At 36.8% G+C, this 24,875-nt stretch overlaps 1 protein-coding gene and 1 long non-coding RNA gene across 9 annotated transcripts in view; one reads left to right on the plus strand and one right to left on the minus strand.

Annotated features, from left to right (window-relative positions):
* Nucleotides 1-24,875, minus strand: part of LOC134650158 (uncharacterized) — a 93,360-nt gene that overhangs the window by 64,138 nt on the left and 4,347 nt on the right. The window lies entirely within an intron of this gene.
* LOC134649796 (dachshund homolog 1) overlaps nt 1-24,875 on the plus strand; it is a 180,194-nt gene that overhangs the window by 54,796 nt on the left and 100,523 nt on the right. For 6 of the 8 annotated variants that reach the window (XM_063504626.1, XM_063504632.1, XM_063504645.1 and 3 more), the window contains one exon: nt 17,498-17,637. In XM_063504626.1, coding sequence (XP_063360696.1) covers nt 17,498-17,637 — 140 coding nt within the window. The remainder of the gene's footprint in view (nt 1-17,497; nt 17,638-24,875) is intronic. The other 2 variants (XM_063504638.1, XM_063504660.1) reach the window with 1 other exon arrangement.

Consider the following 24,875-nt stretch of genomic DNA (forward strand, 5'->3'; position numbering starts at 1 on the left):
AAGCCTGAGGCGAGCTAGTTCCTGACTAGAATACGCCTCGAAAGGCGGGCAGAATCTGTCTGTAACTGGAGCAATGTATTGTGATTGTTTATGTTTACGCAAATCTCCTTTGCCTGGGGCACTGCGCTGTAACAAAACGGCGCATGAGTCCTTAAAGCTCTTATGCATATGAGACTTCTAGCTTTAGAAACTGGGCGAGCTCTCTCCACACCTCCACAGCAAACTATCAGAGCGTCGGTACATGCAAATGTTTCCATCGCATTACTGTAACTCAATACTCGCACGAATGTACACAATTGCATTTGGGGTTGCATTGAGGAGCTGACACACCGGCGCTATTATTGTTCAAACAGGGGCTTCCGTTCGTGTGGACAGGCCTTATGCTACTATTAGATATGGACTAATAATGGCTGCGTGAATTTCCTTTAAATTTATTCAAAGTCAATTAGTGAACTCGTGCCTTTTTATGGTATTAGGAAAAAGAAGGTTTAGTTCTTGTGTCTAAACTTTTTACATGCTAACTACATACTTACATATAGTGCGACAAGAAATTGTAGAAATTTATTGAGGGCGCCATTTTCTACGTAACTGTCACAATTTTGACGTAGAATGCTTAAACATGGCAACAATTTAGTATGGTCATTTTTTGTTCCATTTTATTTAATTTCTACTGTATTATGTCGCACTTTACCTACCACATACACCTATAACATCTTAGATTTGTTATTATAACGCGTTTGTCAAACTTTTGCATCGGCCAAGAGCATGTTGATAACCTAATACGATTTTCATGATTATCAGTTATCATTGGCGACATTTGCCTCCACATAATATTCGAGAAGCCGTATTTATTAGCGCCACTTATCCATCTTTGGCAGACTACGCGCAGTAATGGACACTAAAAGCACGCGCTGTCGCCTCGAATTAACACAAGCTTTTGTTATCATTCAATTTGATTCCGCCGCCGGCTGTTTTATTATTTTAATGAGCCTCAATTTTCAGCGATAATTGAATGCACGTCGTGCTTCGATTATTATTTCATCAAACGTACGGCTGACAGCGCGGTCCAATGGCACGCGTACATTTCAATTGTCCAGTGTATTTGGACTTCAGCCAAACAACGGACCGACTGTTATAAAGTATGGAACTTGTATGAATTAGCTTTTGTGTGTTACTAAGTTTTAGAAATTCGTCACTTACTAAATTATAATGACGAAAACGAGGAACAAGCACCTTGACATAGTAATTTAAGTTCTAGCAGCAAAACTATATCAGAAAAAGGCAATATTAACAAAACTGTGTTAGCTATTATCAAACTGAGAATAATACCTATGTAAGTACTACCTTTCAGTTAATAATCATGATCTTTTTGTCTATAAATAAACAGGAATGTCTTCCGAATTATCAATACGGTTATGTTACCCGTTCTCCCCTGATAATAGTATGCCACATTTATACGAGTAAATTATAGTTACATCTACGTACGTAGTGCGAAGGTACGTAATAGTTAGTTGACTTAGTGCCGTCGATTTAATAAAGGGGTGCCTTTTGATTTGTAGCTGGAATCATGGGCAATATTTATAAATAAATGAAGTAATTTAATAGTTAACGATACAAACAAACACTGTATGCATCAAATGAGTAGGTAATAGGTATTAAGAAGTATTCGTAAGAACGAATAATACCTAATTATTAATTGATTATAATTTCCACGTCCATAACGTTATGTCGACGAAAGCACCCGGTCGCTTGACGTACGCAAGTGACACGTGGTTGAGTCAGCACCGCAGACCGCAGCACGAGCCGTTGCTACACTTGCTACCTTAGCCAGACCAAAATGTTAAGTCCTGTTAACTGAGAACAGACGGCCATGTGTTATATTTTATTACGGGAATCCACTGTAAAAATTGTGATTGTCACATTTTATCGTGGAATCTTATGAGCAAATTGCAAAGCAATAAGCATTGGATAATTACACAATGCATGCAATGTTCGTTGGTGGAATCTACAAATCTAAATACCCGTAAATTCCTTAAAAGACGAATCATTTCGACTTCTTTAAAGCTGTTAACTGCAAGTGAGAGGTTCGTTTTGACAGCTCTCTTCGCGTGACCGGTGTGCTTAATACGTTTTTTTTTCTTATTCATACAGAGGTCGGGGAAATTGATTAGGTCTATTAACTTGTTTCTAAAAGTGACAGCCCTGGCTATTAAAGATGGCCGCGGTTAGATTCTAATTTGAACATTACGGATCTGGGGGCCGATTTTTGAATTTCGATCGCTCGATTTCGTCACTCGAAAATCGGTGAAAAACGGCGAAATGCTGATTTTTGAAATACGAGCGATAGAAATTGGGAATCTAGTGGTATTGACCACTCGTTTTCAATTCTATTAGTAGAATTTACATGCCTAGTAGTGGAGATATTACTGAACGAAATACACGAAATCGAGCGGTCGAATTTCAAAAATCGGGCCCCTGATAGTGGAATACCTAATTATGAAGTAGGGAAGTGGGTTATTAACAAGTTATTAATGTCATTTTTAACGTTAAGTGGTTCCGCCGGAACTGGATATTATGATGTGTGATGATCTACTTAATGTTATCTAAGTCTCGTAAAAAGGGCTAAATCGATTAATCACTTTTGTTTTTTAATTATTATTTCCAAAGGAGGGTGGGCAAATTGACCTAATGACCAATAAGGACAAGCAATATGTTACTGGATAGCTTATTTTATGTTCTAATACTTTTACTATGGCAGATAGTCCCAAATCTTTTTGTGGATGATTTGATGTCACGATATTTTAGTTGTTTATTCGTTTTCTTATGTTTTTTTGTGTCCTAATTTTTTTTAAACAGAGATTTGACAAGTCTCGTCATACAAAAAAATGGAGTATATAAAAAAAACGTTTCCAATGGTATGTCGCTTATTTTTATTGGTTCATAGGCCAGTGTCCATACAAATCTGCCCATCCTCCTTTTCTACCATTTTTACCGCATATATCGAAGCATTTTTTAATAATGATGTGTATGTATGCGTGCCAGCCATGTAACTTTTATTGGTATATTGTTTCAAAAACCGTGATTTATATTGTATATGCACTCAGTTGTGAATGTACTCGTACTATAAGGTAAATACGGACATATGTTTGCATATTCGTTGTTCCTGGCAGTGAAATGTTCTATTTGAAATCTGTGTTGCAGTTTATAAGTAAGTGAGTCAATCATAACTCGGATGTAGAACACAATAGAATGATTCCCACATGCCGACAAAACAAAACAAGGTTCAAACATAGCCTAAACGCTGAAATAACAAATTGATTACAACACGACTTACACGACCAGTCTTGCTTATAAGCCCAAGATACAAAAGCCAACCCGAACTGAACTTTCTCAAGGAAGGGAAGGCTGCCTATAAAAATAAGACGTCATTGAAAAAGAGACATGTAACAGGCTTTCAAAGCTATAATAGTGTATCTACGTATATTCCATTTACAGGGTAATTGAGCCTTCTATTTAGCCTAAACTTCTCTTGTTAGTTAGTAAGCTCAAATGATGATGAAGACCGAGGCTGACCATAGAAAAGTTATAATTTAATTAAAAATTCGTCGTTGACTGTCGTTGAAAGAATCTCTACAGTCGGTGATAATAGTTTGTATTATAAATGATTTTATTTTACAAAATAAACTATGTAATTGAAACTGAAAAATAAAATAAATTGCTTTGCCCAATTAGGTCCTAATAAAAACTGCAATAAATTGGAGTTAATTTAAACATGAGTATTATGAAATTTATGAAATATGATAGGTAATCGCATGAATCTCCAATGAGTATTAATTTTCTACAACTTTTAATTTTTTTCGCTACTCGTCTATAACTTACACCAAAGAGTATAACACAGTAGCGCGGCTAGTCTCACTCAGCGTTCTAATATTTAATAGTTTTATGATGTATTATCAAAACAAATCTCAACGAGTTAGTCTGAAGTAGATACGTACGTTTCGGTTGCAACCGTTCAACTTATTGATCTTGATAGTTTTGATATTTCAAATTCGTCTCAGAGTATGTACCTCGTGTTATACCCATATATAACATAACAAACAGACACTCTCACAAGAAATTGAAGAGAATGGTGGTATCTACCTACTCGTACCTAGATTCCGACTATGTTTGCATTGAAATGTACATATTTGGCAAGGGTGCCAACTTGCCCAGTAATTAATGGAAAACGTTATAACGCTTCTAACTACCGACAGGGCGCCTTAGGCATGGTCCAGAAAGTAAGGTGCTATTAAAAACAGAAAAGTTCGATTATCTCGAAAACCACGAAACTTTTACTAGACCTATAAGTGCATTTTCTGGACCAGCCTAAGGTGCCTGTCGGTGGTTAGAAGTTAATCAATTAATTACTGGGCACCCAGTACATACTTATTCTGAATCAACACTATGTCAGAACAGTAGGAGGGCGTAATTTTTTTTGTTGTCCCCTACACTTTTTTTTCAAATTTGGGATTTTTTATGTTATTTCTACTCAGAATCACGAGCTCTTTCTATCCTAATAGGAGAAAAAAAGTGTCCCAAAATTTCCATACATTTTTCGATCTTTCCATTACGCGACCGCCATACAAAGTCTATGAAAAATGGTGACGTAATGGAAATAAAAAACTTAGAGGACACTTTTTTTCTCCTATTTGGATAGAAAGAGCTCGTGATTCTGAGTAGAAATAACATAAAAAATCCCATATTTGAAAAAAAAGTGTACGGGACAACAAAAAAAAACGCCCAGGAACACGAGCATGATAATCTGTACCTACCTATCTATAATTCTACACACGATGAAACCGCGCAACAGAAAAAAGCGCGATTGTCGCGGTGTATGAGCAAAACCGGTATAAAGTAAGAGACGTCTGGCATTTAGCCCGGCGCGGACGCACACATTATTCATGTCTACTAATTGTAATTTCTCTATGCTGAATATTAATAAATGCAATTAGCCTAGTGCCTTCACGGTCACATCGCTTTATCCATATTTTCTGCTCAACGTGAATTGCTATTACCAATTGATTGGCATAGATAAACGATAAATAAATAACCTTATTTTTACGCTCATTTAGTCATGGCTACGAAAACGTAGTTAAATTAATGTAAAGTATCAAGATTATCTGGTTGTACATGTGTAAGCGTTCGATACAAAAGGACTTAACATATTTTTTCAACGTATTTTATTATGAACTTCTGTTCAACATCCAGATGTTTGAGTCTGATCAAACAAATGAATCTTTAAATATATTTCTCGTTTCTTTGCATTACAGAATTGATTTATGAATAAATTGTCTTCCTACTGAAATTCTTAGCAGTTTATTCAACTAATATTTTCGTTGCGTGCTAGAGTAGTTCCCAAAAATATAAATAAAATATGCTAATTATAGATACACAGCACCATATAGACATCGCAGAAACCGTAACTATAAATTGTAAAGTTGTATTAAAATGAGGTAATGCTTTGGTTATCCACGTGTGTTTCGGCTGGCTGTCGACGCTGATGTTTTTCTAATAACCTGTTTAACTAATCATAACGTTTATTTTCGTTCGACACTGAACGATCACACGTCCGGGACTATTCTGAGCACCTACCGCGAACCACGTTCGACGTGTTGCCTCTCTGTCGCACTTGTAAATTCGTACGTAAGTGTGACAGGGAGGTAACACGTCGAACGTGGTTCGCGGTAGGCCCTCTGTTTCAAATCTTTCGCCTGTTTGTTTTCATTCATAAAATTTTTCATTGAGCATACGCTGAAATTAAACACGACACTATCGAACGTAAAAATTTATGTCTAGTAACCTAAATTGTTCCTTTTGTAAATACACTGACTTAACACGCCAGCCATACTGCAAGCAAGCATTTCTATAAATATTGGGACCGTTTTAAAATGTTGCATCTATCTTTCAAGTGTCCTTGTAATGGATGGTAATGAAAAAGGCGCTCAAGTTTTTGTCCCGATCCCAATGCCTGCTTGTTTAAAAGCTGCCGATGGCATACGAATCACCTATGAGATATGACTTGACAAAATTAGATCTGAGGATTAAAAGAAATTAATTTGTGAAGTTACAATGTTGACGAAGCAGATAGCTCGTTAACTTTTTTGGACCGTTATAGGTAGATACAATAGCTTTTAGTAAAAAAAATACTATAAACGGTTGCTACTCTTACGGTAGCAAAAGTTTGGTTTATCCTTGATGAACCGTGTCAATATAAAAGAAAACTATTAGGGGCGCAAAAGTAAAAACGAGTCGCATCCGACATGGACCTAAATTTTTAATTTGTTTTGATTAATTTCACAACAATGTTGTAGGCGCCGGAAAAAAAAGTTAATTATTTATTAGTAATAACCCTCTGTCTGTTCAATGGCGCATTGTAAAACGGGGCCTTCGCCTCTTGTAATGCTACAGCCCACCTGCTTAACGAGCTCTATAACTTTAATTAATAAGTATGTACTTTGTTTTAACAGTTTGGATTACAGAGCGTTAAGTTCAACCAATAATGACAATGTATGGTCTAAAAAAATTAAACCTACATTTAACACTTAGATACTACATGTGTGCTGTGAATTCTACATTTGTGATTTAATGTGAATGGTGTAGGGCGTGTCGCAGTAGCGACCGGTCACCCGTTCAGAAATTGTATAATTTGTGCAACAGCACCAGCGAACAATTGTCCAATACAGGCGTGAATGGCGACCGGACCAACGCCCACTAACTCCAAACAAAACATGCCAAACGCACGCATTCCATGTTGACCATCGACAGTGAAAAATAAACTGTCACAAAGAGAAAATCATTAACGATTCATTTAGGATTTTACAAACGCAAACAAAACACGTCAAACGCAAAGCGCGGGGTATAATCCAACAGAATAATGTATAGGTAGACAGATCAGTACTTACACAAGAAACATAATATATACCTATCGTTAGAAAAATCTGGCAACGCTTTTTACAAAATTCAAAATCGTATCTTTAATGAAATTCGTCGGTATATAATAGTTAAAAAGGGAATTTCATAGAGGCTTGGTAGAAATGAAATAAAATGATAATATGTCGGGAGCTATTACTGTCTGACAATAGGAAAGGACAAAAGGGAAGCGAGGATGGCTCTTCAGCGAACACGATTAAGTTACATTGATGTCTCGTCTGCTAAAACGAGAAATATGAAAGGCGCATTGAATTTGCTAAAGACGTTACTGATTTTTTAAAACTTGATACTGCTCTGTGTAAATTGAAAAGCAGGAACTAAATACGTAGAATTAAAAAATATTCTTGGTAAGTGCTACATTTAAGTAGTAAAAATATCAGACCTTTAAAGTTATCATCCTTTGATATAAAGTACAAAGAAACAGTACTGAAGCCTCTATATCAAAAGGGTAATTCTTACTGTGCGGAAACAAAACAGATTTTCAAGTATTTCTGTAGATGACGTCTCTTTTCCATTTGGAGCAGTTATCGAGTTTCCTTTGTAATTAAATATTGAAATTAAGAAATGAACAGTCGCTAATTACAAGAGGTTGTCCCTTGAGGGCTGATTAGGTCGCTACAGCATTAACAGAAAGGGATGTCGGGGACGCGGCCTCTTATTACAATTAATATTTAAGATTTTGTTACCGCCGCCAACATTACAATCAATAGGATTTCTGCAAGGTTAGGTACTCCGCTAGCTTGTTACCGCCGCCAACATTACAATCAATAGGATTTCTGCAAGGTTAGGTACTCCGCTAGCTTTATCACTCGCAGCCTTTATAAGTATTTATAGATTTCAAGAATAATCTTTACTTTGTTGTCGTTCACGCTTTAATAATAATTTTTAAGTTTGATCTAAGTAGGTACATCTTAAGTTATGTTTATGTAACTAAAATTATTTAAACATTAATTAGGTACTTGAAAGACTTTGTCAATTTATCAGTTCGGCTTCGGCGTACATCATATCAATTTTGTATGCACCTGAGGAATAACAGATTACTACAAAAAAAACAGGGCGATTCATAGTGTTGGCAACGCTGGAATCATAAATAAAATCAATGGACATTTCAATTATTTGGACCGCGTGGCGTGCGGTTGTGATATTCGTGCCGATGCCAATAAAGCGGATGAGAAAGAAGCGACGTGTCATTTGTCAGTTATATATTGGACTGGCAATCATACAAAGATACACATCGCAAGTTTTTTTGCTTAGCCTACTTATAGTCTGAATAGCGATCTTTTATAAATGTATCGGGTTTAAAAAGGAAGGCTTTGTTACATACGATTGGTAGTTTAATTACGAGAAAAAAGAACTGACAGCTATAATAACATTTCATGATGAAACTATCAGATCGCAGTAGGAACAGTCCGGTAATGCGGCCGGAATGTCTTTATTAACTGTCATGGAATCAAGCGGAGCTCCGGGAGCTGTTTAATACCCTATCAGACAAACGTAATTAGTTTTGTAAATAAAATGCCTCTGAGAAATTGAAACGCAGCTACCTGGACGGTGAAGTGACTTGCCACATTGAATGCTTGAATGTATCTATGTATAAACTACAAACAGTGTAAACTTCATGTAGAATAGTTACAGTCAGCATCAAATAGCCAAGTATACAGCAACATACTTATTTTCCTATGGCAACAAAGACGTATTGCAATACACATATTTGACCACTTTCGCTGTCACTATTTATGTATTTGATGCGTACTCTACCTAATATGTGGGTACGTATGATACCTATATGATTTTACATACCCCGGCCGGCGAGAGCAAAAATGCGTTGACAGCTTAATAGTGCGAGGACACACACTTTGGTTGATGTCGATAAAAACAACACGATGTACTGGACCACCGTTATGATATGCAGAAGTATTAATTATTGTTGTAAACAAAATTAAAACCAAGTGTTTGTATTTATTCAGTTTAAAATTGTTTTAGGGTTATTCTTAGAGTCAGACCAAGAAAAGTCTGCAGCGGATTTGATAGCTCACGCAGTGCAAGTGTTATTTTAAACGTCAAACTTCTATGAAATTATGACTTATAAACAACACTTGCACTGCGTGGGCTATCAAATCCGCTGCAGACTTTATTTGGTCCGACTCTAGAAACGCGTGGAGGTATCAAGTTGAAATAAATAACAAATACTAATGGCTCAGTTTAAAAAAAAAAATTGTGCTTAATTAAAAGTCGACTATTCTATCGACATCCATATCATCTTCCTCGCGTTGTCCCGGCATTTTGCCACGGCTCATGGGAGCCTGGGGTCCGCTTGGCAACTAATCCCAGTAATTGGCGTGGGCACTAGTTTTTACGAAAGCGACTGCCATCTGACCTTCCAACCCAGAGGGTATACTAGGCCCGTATTGGGATTAGTCCGGTTTCCTCACGATGTTTTCCTTCACCGAAAAGCGACTGGTAAATATCAAATGATATTTCGTACATAAGTTCCGAAAAACTCATTGGTACGAGCCGGGGTTCGAACCCGCGACCTCCGGAGTGCAAGTCGCACGCTCTTACCGCTAGGCCACCAGCGCTTTTTTATCATCCATATGTCGATAGAATAGTCGATATTTAATTAAGCACTAGGAGCAGGCGCATTTTTGCTCTCGCCGGCCGGGGTATGAATTGATTTAATTGTAGAGGAATGATCACACTGGTCAGAACCCTGCTTAAAGTTAGGCGCCATCGTGATTCATGAAATGAATCATTGAAATTGGAAAATACAGTGAAATTTAAGTGTATTAGTATTTAAGTGTCAATTGCATCTAAACGATATTTATAAATAACAATAATGTACCGGTAAAATAGATTTTTCTGCAATGCAAGGTAACAATAATTATAGCCATACTGCCGTATTTGAACTTCAAGATATTCACAAGAGACGACACGTACTAGATCCATTCCAGATACGTTATAGTTTAGATTTCAACTAGTTCTCTTTTGCAGCGCAATTCGAGCAACCAATGTCACTTTTACGTTAGATAGAGTTAAATATCTATTAGATGTGAATTAGATCTCTAAGCCATATCTTGTGGAAATCGTTCAAGAGTATCTCCAGAATAGCGCAAATGTCAAATTTGACAGGTTAAATCTTAAACATATCGTTATCGTATCTTGGCGATGTCTAAAATATATTTATTAGTATAAAATATACCTACGAATATTTACTTATAAGGTTATATTTTTTTAGCAATTCGTTTTTAGAGTAGATTTTTTGTTTTTTACTATAATTTTTGTTATTTTATTTCTTGGCGATTAAAATATATAAATGCCAGTATTAAGGAAGAGGGCTATTGTAATGTTTTAATTGTCAATTTCCGTCAAAATACTTAATTAAAAAAAACAGAACGTTTTAGAAAATAATAAATGAGAATGTATTGTTTAAGAGTTTCCCCGTGTTCATTTCTAAGAAGATATTAAAAATAACTTTTGCGGGAAAGATAAAAATGCAATCCCCCGTCCGGAGGGACAGGTAGCGCCGGGACAGTAGCATCTTGCTTCAACTGCACATGAAATAATTGTGCCCAGAATTATGCTCGCTAAACTTTTCCGCCCCCAGGGGTTTTTTATTTAATTTTTATTTTTATGACACAATGAAACTCGGCTTTGCTTTCAGTTTTTATTGTTACTGCCTATGTGCCCTCTAATTTTTGGCTTCATTTAGGCTTTCTTCTGCTATTTTATTAAATCATTCTTTTTAATGATGACTATTTGTGGCTTTAATTATAAAACTTACTTATTCTGTCTGTATCTCTTAAATAAATTTTCACTTATGTATATTAGCCTATCAAATAGAAGATTCAAAGTTTAGTGATTGTGATAAAGTCAATAACACGTCCTCTCTTCTTCCTCAGGTACTTCTCAAGGTAAATAGGTATCATGTCTATCCGAGGAAAGAACCCATCGCGCTCCCACCGGAACTCGTTAGAGAATACACGGACGCGTTTTTATAAACGAATTTCATTTATCATGTTTGTACTGAACCCAAGACAAACTGCTACTGCGCTTGAGTTTACCGTAGATTAGATAACGGCCGTTTGTTTTACCGTGTCGACCGATTCCTGAGCCATTTTTAAGACAGAGCTCCGTTGTTTGGTCTAAATATTCAGACGCTTCCGCAGGGCAAGGAACTTTTGAAAAGGAAATAACCTGTGTGACAAGGGATCCAAAATAAATTCTCAAAGAACAGGGTTAAACTTACAGTTTCCAATTTGTTGCTGCTGGCATATGCTTAAATCGAACTGCAGTGTTCTGACAGCATAGAAATGTTCAATAGCCGAAGAGTAACATCAATGGAACCGCCAGGAAAGAACTCCAAACACTTTCAAACGATACTAAAAGTTCTACGTCTGTCACAAGATCTAATATCCATCTAACACTAGTGTCATGAACAAGAGATATTTTTGGATCAACAAACGGTTTTAAAAGAGTTCAATTTAACATGTAAACATTCCCATACGGGTTTTAACGTGTAAATAATCGGACGTACCAGAAAAAATATACAGATTATGACTATTAGCTTACGATAGACTGTCAGCGTGTTGCTTTTGTTTTTTTTAAATATATATTCTAAACTCTGTAAAGCTTTAGACAGGGAAGGATGTTTACACCACGTGGACGTTATGATTTAGTGTCAGTAATTGGGAGTGAGTGTGAACACGTTCACTAAGAGTTGAGAATAGTGATATATATAATAACAAAGACTACGGCGGCTATTCATAGTTTAGTCAGTGTTGACTTTGTTTATGTTTCCAATCGTTTCACGTGGCGCCTTTTAACTAAAGAGTGTAGGTATCGAGGAATTTGTTTTTGAAACTCAAATTTATTGAGACTTTCTATTAATGGGGTTAAGTTTACGAGTTATCTTTAACTTAGAAACGTTAACGTCACTATCGAACAATATTTTCGTGGCATATTAAACTATATCAAACATATATATATCTGACAGAAATATCTGGGGACTCTTTTGGGGTGCTATTTGATCAGTGACACGCGGTGAGTGATGAATTTTGCCAGGCAAATATAACAGAAAGCAAAAAACTATCTGCCATCCACGGTGTTAGTTTCAGTGGGGTTGGTCGCTAGAGTCCACAGTGCGATTTACTTCTGTTTTATGGGAATCGATCAGTACCTACTGTAATATACGAAACGCTCTTTTTACTTGTTAGACATCTGCTTTATTTAAGTGCTTATCAGTTTCTATTGCTTTGCTGTTTGTATACAAAGGAAAGATTCCATTCAATTTTCGTAAATACCACCCGCGGCAGATATTACTGAGCGAGTATTTTGACATCATTGCATGTGACAAAGTTTCTGAAAATTTGTTAATTCCAATAAACAATGCATCTAGAAGTAGAGGTTAACAACAGTTTCCTCTTTATGATAATATTTGACACCTTTTGTCAAATTTAGAATTGATACCCATTAAAAAAGAGACGCTTGCGCATACTCTCCATCAATAAATCGTTGCGGAATCGTTCAGTAATAAATCGAACGCTTCTTAATGGCAGTTTATCGCAGTGAGCTTGCGGTATTCAGATTACGAGCTAAGTGCCGCGGGGAGCGGCGCGTGTCGCCTTATCTCTGTCCCTCGACACTTTCAATATTCGATTTCATCGCGGTTTTGTTTTTTTACCGACTGTACAGATCACACTTAGGCCGTGTTCACACTATCGGCTACTGGGTGGGCGTGACCTGACCACCGTTACACACTGTGCTGATCACGGAAGTGACATTCTGATCTTTCTGAAAGTATAGTCCAGATCAGGGATGTTGCGGATGCCGATTTTTTGACATCCGCGGATGCGGATGCGGATGCGGATGTCAAGATTAGTTACTTAGAAAACGTCAAATATTACATTTTTAGTTTTTTTTTATTTAAAAAAAAATAAACGTTTAGTATTTGAACAAGAATATAGGTGCGTTATATTTATTAAACAGTAACTTGGCCGACTTTTCTGGATCTAGACCAGTGTTTTTCAAAGTGTGGGTCGCGACCCCCCTGGGGGTCGCGGCACTTGTCCAAGGGGGTCGCGAAGTTCAGCTTTGAGAGAAACTTATGGAAAGCAATTTCATTGTTTAAACTTAAAAATAATCCAATCCTTTAAAATTTAATGTTTAAAGGTCGTTAATGTACATATTAATAAAACAAATCATTACCTATCTGGTAAACTGTATTTTAAAAGTGAAGGTTTAATTGTATTCAGTGTGAAGAATGAGCTTGTTTCATTCTGACTCTTAATTTGTCAAACCGCGGTTCCTGCCGCGACACGCAGACGATTAACTCATTTTCCGAATTCAATCTATGTATTCCTTTTTTTTGGTTTTGATATCGACCATTGATGAAAACGTAAGCTCGCATAAATATGAAGTAGCAAATGGGATCAAAACTTTAAGGGCTTTTTTGCCAAACACTGACCAGTGGTTCCTTTGTTATAGGTACTAGATAGAAAAACGTAGAAACGGGGTTTGGGGGTCGCGAAAAATTTTAGTGGTCATAAAGGGCCGTGACACCATAAAGTTTGAAAAACACTGATCTAGACGATTTCGTTATAGGTAATTACGAAATTACCTAGCACTTACGCCGCCGCTAAGACGTTCCTGTACCGACTTGTTCGACATCCGCATCCGCAAAAGCTCCGCATCGATTTTATGCGGATGCGGATGCGGATGCGGATGTTGAAAATAATGCGGAAGTTCCGCGGTTGCGGATGCGGATGCGGATGTTCGCAACATCCCTGGTCCAGATCAACAATGTCGATCAAAACAGATATACATGTATGTAAAAATTACCAGAACAAGTATGTACCTAATGAACTCTACATAAAATCCAGTTAACCCTCATTGTTAAGACCTTATAGATAAGCAGAGCGTTAAAAATATAGCAAAATTTAATATAATACTGCTATCGACTTTAGGCCCAACGAAGTTGGGGGGGCTCGATAGTGAGACCGAGATTGAGAGTGTGGGTCCTAGCCTTACTGCCAAGGACATTGCCAAAATTATTAAATCAATGTCTGGAGGTAAATCCCCGGGATACGACGGTCTCTCTATTGAGCACCTCCAACATGCAGGCCCTCACATATCGAGAGTGTTGGCAATGTTTTATACGTTGTGTATTAGGCATTCTTATCTGCCAGGTGACCTAATGCGGACGATCGTCGTACCTATTGTCAAAAACAGGACGGGAGACCTGGCAGATAGGAGTAACTACAGACCCATTTCGTTAGCAACAGTCATGGCAAAAGTACTTGTTAGTGTGCTTAATTCACAGTTAAATAACCATGTTAAGCTGCATGATAACCAACTGGGTTTTCGACTACAGTTATCTACTGTAGGTCGAAGAATACGGTCGAAGAGTATGGAAATGCATTGTACCGCGTATATTGAATAGATTTCCAAATGAATTATTAAGCTCATTAGAAGATCGAACATGTGGGCAAGCTAGATACATTATAAAGAAACACATGCTTAAAATAAGAGGACAATCGAATCCCTATCTTGTAACAATATAATAAAACTGTAATAGTAGTGTATAATTAATTCTATATGACTACCTAGACTCCTTAACTCAAAAAATCTTTTTAATTTAAGATTAGTAGTTAAGTTTTGTAAATATGCATGCTTATTTTTGAAATAAACAGATTAAATTTTAATTTTTTTTTTTTTACTGAGTCTGCGATCCTGTGTCTTAAGCACACTGTCAAGTATTATGCCAAAAGTAAAACACCGGTGGTGGCCTGTTTCCTCGATCTGTCTAAGGTTTTTGACCTGGTTTCCTATGACATACTGTGGAAGAAGCTGGAAAATACCAGCTTACCGAAGGAAACCATTGGGATATTTAAGTATTGGTATGGAAACCAGGTCAACAGCGTTAGATGGGCAGACGTGCTATCTGATGAGTACAGGTTGGAGTGCGGGGTGAGATAGGGGGGGTTGACCTCACCTACGCTCTTCAACCTGTATGTTAATGGTTTAATCGAGGCACTCAGTAGAACCCATGTCGGCTGTCATGTGGATGGAGGCTGTGTCAACAATATAAGTTATGCGGACGACATGGTGCTGCTGAGCGCGTCGGTGTGTGGGCTGCGCAAACTGTTGAAAATTTGCGAAACGTATGTCTCAAATCATGGCCTTAAATATAACGCAACCAAGAGCCAGGTCATGGTGTTTGAGTGCGGTCGCAAGGAGACAATGGAGCTTCCTGCTATTGGCCTCAATGGTGCCCCTAATATAGATAGAGTGGACCATTTTAAGTACTTAGGCCATGTGATCGCGACTGACCTCAAAGACGACCTGGACATGGAAAGGGAACGAAGGGCCCTGTCGGTCCGAGCGAATATGATCGCCCCCAGATTTGCAAGGTGCTCTAAAGAGGTGAAAGTCACATTGTTTAAGGCGTTTTGCACTTCCCTCTACACCTGCAATCTGTGGGCGCAGTATACGCAACGGGCATATAGGGCCCTTAGGGTCCAGTATAATAATGCGTTCCGGGTGCTGATGGGGCTGCCTCGTTTTTGTAGTGCATCAGGGATGTTCGCGACGGCGCGCGTGGATTGTTTCTATACTACCATGCGTGCGCGCGCAGCATCCCTGGTGCGCCGTGTGCGTGGCAGTCCCAACAGCATCCTTCGAATGATAGCGGACAGGGTTGACTGTCCCTACTTGTCGCACTGTGAGGGATTGCATTCCCCCATCAGTATTGTGTTGTTTTAAATTTTTGTATACCTACTAACCCCCTAACTTGTAAGCTCTACTAATAAAAAGGTGTCCATGTGTTACACGAAATAAATACATTCATTCATATTATACAACGATGACTGAATGATGAAAAAAAGGATAGTGGACTAAATTTAGTTTTCCATTACTAGATTAGTAATAGATGTACATTGGCAACCCTTTACCGAATTAGGTACTGCAGCAGGAAAAATTGTCGCAACACCACAATCGCACCCCAAAGCGTAACCGAAAACGAGCACCGCAATCCAAGCTAATGGAGTGTCTCATAATGACGGTTGCTGACATAAAAATAAATAGGCGAGAGTCAGTTTCTGCGTAAGGCGATACTATGATAACAGCATCGCCCCTCCGATAATTGCCAAACTTACCCGAACGTGATGATACTAGTTGTAATGTAGTGCGGATTACGTGCAATTCATCGTGTGCTCTAGTTTTTTCGTTTTTATTATGGTCGAGTCGCTTTGATTACGTAGCTTTGTTAATTACTGTGCACTAATTATCCAATATACTAAATTTATGCCATAGGAACTAAAATGTAATATTTCCATAAATGGTCTTAAGCTGACTTCGATCGTTCCCTGTGGATGATATCTGAATGACTAGCAAAACCAGAAAAAACTAAGTTTATATGGTAAAATACCCTAAAAATCGAGTTGCGTTTATATCAGAATCACAATGAATAGTTAACATGATACAATTTCGTTAGCAAGCCAATAGGCTTAACCGCAAAGATTTAGGTGACAAACTTTATTGCGTCCAAGAATATACTGTTGTCTATTACGATCATAAATCACGGATGGGAAAACAATAAGCGTGAAATTGTGGAAACTGCGGCGGACATCTTTGCTATTAAATCTTAGGGGAGTGAAATAAATAAAAATAAATCTACGAGCACCCTCACGCGCAAACTTGATTTATAAGATAAGTGGAGGTGCATGGGAGACTTTTACAAGTGGATTTTAATTGAAATTAATTAATGCTAAATTTTACTTATTGTTGTACTGGAACCTACAACGAGCAAACAACTCTGTTAACTGTTTTTTATTATTAATTTAAATGCATTTAAATTCAGTGTCAAATAAAGACAGTCTTATAAACTATTATTGCACAGAATGAAACAAAGTTTAGGTATATGTATAAATAAAATGTTCAGATGAACTGATCCAAGTATTGTTTTGCTCAACCTGTAAAACAATAACAAATGATCGATAAGATAAGACAAAATGAGTAGTAGTCAAACTTACACTTTATAATTCTTCTCACGTTTAGAATTCATAAACATCAAACATAAATGAAGTATAAGTAACCCTTTCGTGGTAATTTCCGCTTAAAACAGCGAATAATTACTTTGACATTTCTTGTTTGTAATATCCTGTAGAGATTTTTTTTAGCTTAAATATCATTAAAAAAAAGCAAATTTAGTCTATGAGTCTGTGACACAAATTTTTCTTGGGTAAGTATTCTTTGGGTGGTTGGGGCGGCCGAGTTTCTGCACTATTTCTCCATATTGGCCATAATTAGAAAAAAATAGTTTGAAGTCACTACTGTGCCAAGCCGCGGCCGCTCCGTAGTCCATACATTGCTGCCGCCACAGCTTCCACTGACAAACTTTTCTGCAAACATTCTATTAACTAAAATTCTACTGTTTATGGATTCTTTGAGACAGTGATAGTCAATTGTCCCCAAAATATAAATAGGTTCTTGTAGGGTTACTTTCGGCAGTAACGTGCTACCATGTCCGCAGCTCCAGGCCGGGTCGACCTCCGAAGCGCGCGTCCGGCGTGGGCTTGTCTCTCGCGGCCACGCAGTTCCCGCCGCACCCCTTCAAGAAGCACCGGCTCGAGAACGGCGACTACTCGCCTTACGAAAATGGACACATGAGTGGTATGTACTTTTTTTTAGTAGTATTGTAGTAATATATAGTAAATAAGGTATATTTTCCGATTTAACTGATATGTACCATACCTGTATAATTTCGATGACATGCAACATTATGGTATTTCAAGGCTAGTATTATTATAACGGAGATCGAAAGTTGAAGTCATTGCAAATGTAAAAAAATCTTATATGTACTTACGTTGAGCGCTCTACCCTACGACCTGACTAAGGCCAAGATATGTAGGTAATGAATGAGTTGCCTTCTATTTTACCGAACAATGAGCATGTTTAATTCACGTCTCTCATCGTAATCATCGCAACATAAATCATAACAAAGGTTACCGTAATACGTGATAACATCAAAATCGGATCCCGTAAGCCACCGAAGGCACCGGATATGAACCCAGCCTCGCAGGGAGGCTCATTTCGTATACAAATTACACAAATACAAAATTATCCCAACAAACGGAGAAAAGGGAATAAAGTGATTAAATAGAGCTCAGCGCAAGACGGCTAGCAATCAATCATTTTTGTCGCTTACGGCGTTGTTGATTTAGTTCTATTTTGTCCCGTTCGTTCCCGCGGGTCGGGATGCTGGTGTCCCTCTCGGGCTTGAAGTGTCGTGCCAGACAAGGGAGCAATTACATTCGTGATCTTGCATAAGCGGCACTTGCTTATCGCGCGCTGCCGCATTCGACTTTGAGTGTAGTTTGTCCGCTTTTTTCCCCAAATTTGCAATTCGAAACACTCGCACTCGCAAAAGTGAAAAAGCGTTGTTTTTGCTCGCATTCCGCGTATCTCTACATGATGGTTTTACGTTTTAACGGTGTATCTTATTCTGATGCACAATGAGTTTCTTTTATGTAGGTATGTACTCAATAAACGTACCTCAATATATGTACGTATAATGAGGTTCTTGTTTTCATTACAATTGTGGCATTTAAAGTTTTTGAAAATAAACGTCTCATAATTTCACGTTATTTTACGTAAGCCACGTAAAGCAAAACTTAAATAAAAAGTTATTCTGAGGTTAAAGGGCAAACGTTGGCTTAATCTGCTATTATTCCACGACGAGTATTATATATACCTAGGCATCTACCTAATATGAACAGGCGCATCGATATTACTAGGTATCCTTGCCTGAGAACAGGTAACTGCTTTTCTAAAATAAAAATCTGTCGCCAAAAAACAAGATTCCGACCATAAAAAGGTACACGCGCCAGTTAACTAAACCGAACACAATGAAAGTAGGCAAGTAGGTTGTGAATAACAATGTGCTGATATATTTTTAATCCATTAATAACGGTAACGCCGTTGTAATTAAATTCGTGCGCGTATCAAGTTTCCTCATTCCTACTCTACGGGATTCAGAGTTAAGCCAATATTATTTTGACGAGTCGTTGACAGTGGTTTACAGTTGATGAAACAAACACACACAGATATTGAACCCACACACATTTACGACATTTCTTATATGTACATCACACATCTAAGTTAGGGGTGCCACAGGAGTGAGTTAGGTGGCGGGCGGCCCATTTTCACCCTGTGAAATAATAGGATACGAAAACATCGGAGGCAGAATATTATAATCCTCACACGGAGGTACGAGAATGGGAATAGGAATATGAAATGCGTGTAAGGGTCGAGGAGGCCACGTGCGTTGAAAGGGTTACCGGTCTCTTCAGACTGTGGATCAAATCGATGCGAATCTTATGACTGATTTGTTGGTCGAGTTATATACTCCTATTAGATATAGTTTGCTATACATATACAAATTAAATTTGATATGATAAATTCAATTCCACAAATGGCTTAAAACACTACCATAATAATATCGGTAATCGGTAATATTTCTTTATATTAATAATAAGAGGCAACTTAATATTCGTATTCGATTTATTTTAAATAAAATATACTTTTTGCCGGTTAGGTAACCCTAATTATTTCCATGCGGAAAATGATGTTTTTGATAATAATTAAAGGTTTCTCTGTCGCCGTGTCGGATGTTAGGTATAATAGCGTGCTCGTGAGGGAACAATGCCGCCCGAGCCTCAGAGGGCGCTAGGCGCATGGGCCGTTTTCCAACCAAGAGCACAATATACCGGGGTATAATGTAAGGCATTATAACATTACTCGCAGGGGTACAAAGCTTTACATTCTGATTGAATTCTGTGACTGAAATTAAGTAAGGATTTGGCTGTTTATGTTAAGGGTGGGGGATGATGGATCAGTCAATTTGATATTCTTGCCTGTTCACGCCTTCGCTTGTGTGATGTTAACGAGTTTAATTGCTCTAGTGATCGTACATTGTGTAAACTGTAAAAAAAGATAATTTATTATATAGTTATAGCTCTAAATCTAGGTATGCAGTGTAAGTAGAACATAGTAGGAAAAATTAGGTACTCCAAGTTATCAAAATTCAAACATTCCATACCTCTACGTGTTACCATTTTTCTTAAACAGAATCAATCACATAAAAAACTATCGTTCGTAGTAGTCGCACTAGCCGCACCACACTTAAATCACGTTGCAATTATACAAAAAAACTGATCTACTAATACAAAGATCAACTAGGGAAAAAATTTGACACAACTATTCAACCGGAAGCTATTAAACGTTTATCAGATGGTAAAAAGCAATTCGCATACTATCCTTATTCAGCGAAACGTAAGTAGGTATGTGTTATTGTTTTTGTTTCCGCGCAACACGTACAATTATGTTTATTGTGTCAACGTCGTTTAATATTATCCTAAAAAATCCAAAGACGGCCTTGTCTTCCATGTAATAAGGTACAGATTCCAGAACAATGGGACAGTTAGATATGAGAATGCGAGAGTGATTCAATGTTGCAAAACGGCCGATAAACACATGTGTAGTCAGCAATCATAGCAATTTCTTGCTGTTGGCGAGCGCGTTTACAATTTTTAATGGTTTAAACATCGAGTTGGAATTGCGAGCAATCAAACAAATTGCGCGCCTCATAAGGAAATCGCAATAATCGGCGCAGTGGCAACAATAATTAAACGCCGTAGCGAGGCGCGACGCTCAGACTCTGCGCATGAGCATAGCGAGTGTTTGAGGAGCCACGCTCCCGCGCCGCCCGCGGTGCCGGAACTGCGCGGATTTATGTCCGTATTATATTTATGACTGATGTAGATTGATCGCGATTAGACTTTATACTACTTTTTTCTTTTTCATATATTGATTGGGGCACACGGAATTGACAATAGTTATTTCGTTAAGATTGGATACATATCTGTAGCCGTCCCTAGTTACAGAAGGGGTTATTTATACATCTATCGTATAAAGTGTGGAATGCATTTGTTTGTTAAGTACAGGCTCGTGGCACCAATATTCAAATAGGTATTTAAAAAATACATTGTATAAAGTTTGTTCCTTATATTGCGGTTTCTTATTCCTACTTCATTTTATCTATTAATATTATTGTTCTTAATAAACCATACTTATAAATAAATGCCAACCTATAAATAGAGGTGTAGGATAATTAAAACGGGTATGATTATAAATTAAAAATGATTTTTACTGCCCTGGCCAACAGCGCGTGTCATTGCTTACAGACGAGGAATATAAGCCATGATAAACTGTTGACGGTTACTAACTGTTAGCTCACAATTATTATAATTTATAACTTACAAATTTGACACCTAATTATAATAAAAAAACTAAAAAACCTAAATCGCTAACAATGATAAAAGTATTAAAACACTCTGCACTTTGTGTCAAGCTAGCGAATAGTATTTAAAATTAGTTATTTTTTACGAAATACAAAATTTGTAGAGTCCTGATAGTAGAGAAGCATTTTATTGCTTTTTAGATTTTTGATTTCATAATGACTCGTGTCCCATGGAATAAAATCTCGTGAACATACATACAATAAAATCAAAATATATTATTCCAATAAAGTGTCACAGAGTTATATCGCAATTCTGACTTAATTAATAAGACTAAAAGTAGAACTTTTACATCAAATCAATTGTTTATAATTATGTATATACATGTCTCACTCAATCATCTAATAATCGTGTTTCAAGTTTTTACGATTTAGTTTTTTTAATTGCGAGTTGCATTAGCTTCGTCCATAATTGAATGCTGCAAAACATTTGCAATATCCAATTAGTCAGTTCTTAATACAGTTATCGAAGAATTAATCTTTTGGAATTTTAATTTAATTGCTTATTATGAGAAATGTAACTACCTAATATTAACCTAGTAGTTGCTAAGCCTATGCGGTCTGTATTATTTATTTTTTTATTTTTAGGTGTTTGAAGACAAATCCTAAATTTCGCTAACTCATTCAGATGCACAAAAAATGCAATGATTGCATCAAGGCAAAGCGCTGAAAATGTCAGTGTATTGTTTATCAGTTATTTAGTAGTAGGTATATTGTTCACCACTTAGTCCATCATATTTTAAATAGGTACCTATTTATTACATTTCAATATAAACGTCGCCTTTTATTTCAGATATGTCCTAGTATGACGTAGATTAATTAAGCAGTGTTAAAGAAACGAGGCAATTGCCGTGACATGTGCTGCCATCAGGCAACAATGTGTCTATAATTGTAGTACGGAACTTTTAATTTATTGTTGTTGTCATCACAAAGGAGGTTTAGATCCTAATCTAAAGTACTGAAATATTTCTCAGATCAGCTCAGCTGCAAAATGACTACATGTTTAATGAGCCTTAGAGCATAATAAGTAGTTTTCATTCGCATCATTTCGCGTCGCCACACAAACGTTAATGGTTATTCACATTATTTTGCTTGCAAACATTATCTAAATGGCCTATAGGCTAATAGGTATGTATAATTTAAAATTAAGTTTTATTTGAATGTAGTAATATAAAAAAAATAGGTACCATGTTCCACGAAATTGCACCATTGCCATACCTTATCTATTATAATATCTGGCAAAAAAATACGAGTAGGCTTAAACGAATAACGCATAGACAGATAGTCCCCATACGGCTGACCTGTCAAAAGTGAAGCCGAAACTCGATCGATGTGTGCGTGCGAGGCTCGTGTTTTACGCTCAGCAACACACACATATATACAAAAACGTGTTGCCAGTATATAGATATTTCTCTCAAAGTGGGCTATTTTAACCACATCCTTAACACTTGGTTATTAATAATAATTTGTATGTGTGTAGATTTGATTTTGTAGCAAAAGCTTTTTATGTTCCTTTTAAGGATGTTTTGCATTTCTGTACTTTGTGAAATAAGTTTTTAATAAAAAAACGGATACATTTTGACTATTTTTTGTTTAAAATGTGCATAAAATAATAAAAATAATACATACATTGAAATAAAATAATTAAATACTTAAAATATATTTTTTTATGCAATTATACAAGGAACTTCAATAAGCGTATTTATTTTAGAATGTAAACGTCATATCTCATTTTGAGGAAAAAAAAATCACTACACTGGCAACATTTATAAGAAATGGCGGCTGAAGAAACTTAGGATTTTTGTATTTACGATTACGTAAATACGATTACGTAAAAATATCACATTAAACTCGATACTTACGCGTGAATTTTGTAATGTCAGTCTGTTTGTTTTTATGATATGATGCGTTGTGACACCCATTCACTGCGTAAACAACCATCTTTCCTGTGTTTTTGATTTTTAAACGGGAGGTGTACACAAACCAATTTGACCTTGAGAACTGCCAGGGCGGTTCGAATACGGTGACACGAGTGCGACGTGACGTCGCACTTGAAATGGCTTATGGTATGTACGAACACTCCATCTGTGCCTTATAAATCTATGCGAGTAGGCATGTTTGCATTGGTTCGGGTCCTGCGCATTGACAAATAATTAAACATCCTATCCTTCCTACCTATCAATCTGTTTTACCAATATTTTAGTCGGTCAGGATTATAGATCGAAGATTAAAAATCGAAGTTCGTAAATTGCGGACATTTTTCTCTGTCACTTTAATTACGCCTTCATTGGAGTAAAAGAGAATGATCCCGGCAATATGCGAATTTCGGTTTTCGAGGTAGGGCCCCAGAGTCACTCTTTGATATAAATACTAGCTGTTGCCCGCGACTTCGTACGCGTGGATTTGTATATTCATATTCATAATCATATTCATATTCATATTTTATTGATAACGTTAATTACATGTTAGGAGTAAGTACATAAAATAAAATTACATTTCACTAAATGTAAACATACTTAACAACAAATAAAAGCAGAACAGAAATACATATGTCGTGTCGATCATAATTATAAACTTAAAACTAAAATAATTCCATGTTTCGTTAAATAATTTTAAATAGTTACATTAAGGCTTTCTAATAATCCATATTAAAATATCTAAATTAAAAATAACATTTTACAGTGAAAGTAATGTCCCATCATGGTCCCATCGAAACAGTGATTTAGACTTTCACATTGTGTGTATGGATCAATGACACCCTGTCGAAGAATTCGTCGATCGTGTAGCAGGCCATCTCCAATAACATTTTTTTAATCTTTCTAGTAAATGTGACATCACTAAGGACATCTCTGATTTCAGCAGGTAACGTGTTGAACAGTCTGACGCCTAAAGCACCAAGGGATTTCTTAGCTTTAGCGGTAGTATGGGCCGGTACCAGAATGAGACTTCCACCGCGCGTGCTTCTACCCGACTGCTGCTCACGGGTTTTATAAGAGCTTAGATTGCTTCTTACGTACTTACACGTACTTATTGTTACGTACTTATTGGTGGTTATAAATTCTACCTTAGCTTAGAACATTATGCAGCAAAAGATAGCAGTAGGGACGGTTAGTAATTTGTTAATTATTATACTACAACGCATGAGATTTGTCTTTCACAACCTGGCTACGAAGTTTCAAGCCCCTAACTGAATAAAATTGTTCTCAATATAGTCCACTATTTAATAAAACCTACTACCTAACTACCTATTTACGAAGTTTGAAGTTCCTAGTTTTAAATAAAATTTGAACCCTCTACCAACTCTCAACAAAAGGGGATGAATTTTTAAAAACGCTGAAATTACTTTTCTTGTATTGTAATAATATGCCTTTATACAACGATTCAAGTCCCGCACTCAAGTAAATATTTGGGTTTCATACAAATTTTCGACCCCCTTCACCACCTTGGGGGATGAATTATCAAAGACTCTGAAATTAGTTTTCTTTTCTCTTAATAAAATATTTTTTACGAAACTTCAAGTTCCTAGCTTTAAATAAAATTATAACCTATACAA

Source organism: Cydia amplana, chromosome 1 (assembly GCF_948474715.1).
Source record: "Cydia amplana chromosome 1, ilCydAmpl1.1, whole genome shotgun sequence".
Classification (NCBI taxonomy): domain Eukaryota; kingdom Metazoa; phylum Arthropoda; class Insecta; order Lepidoptera; family Tortricidae; genus Cydia; species Cydia amplana.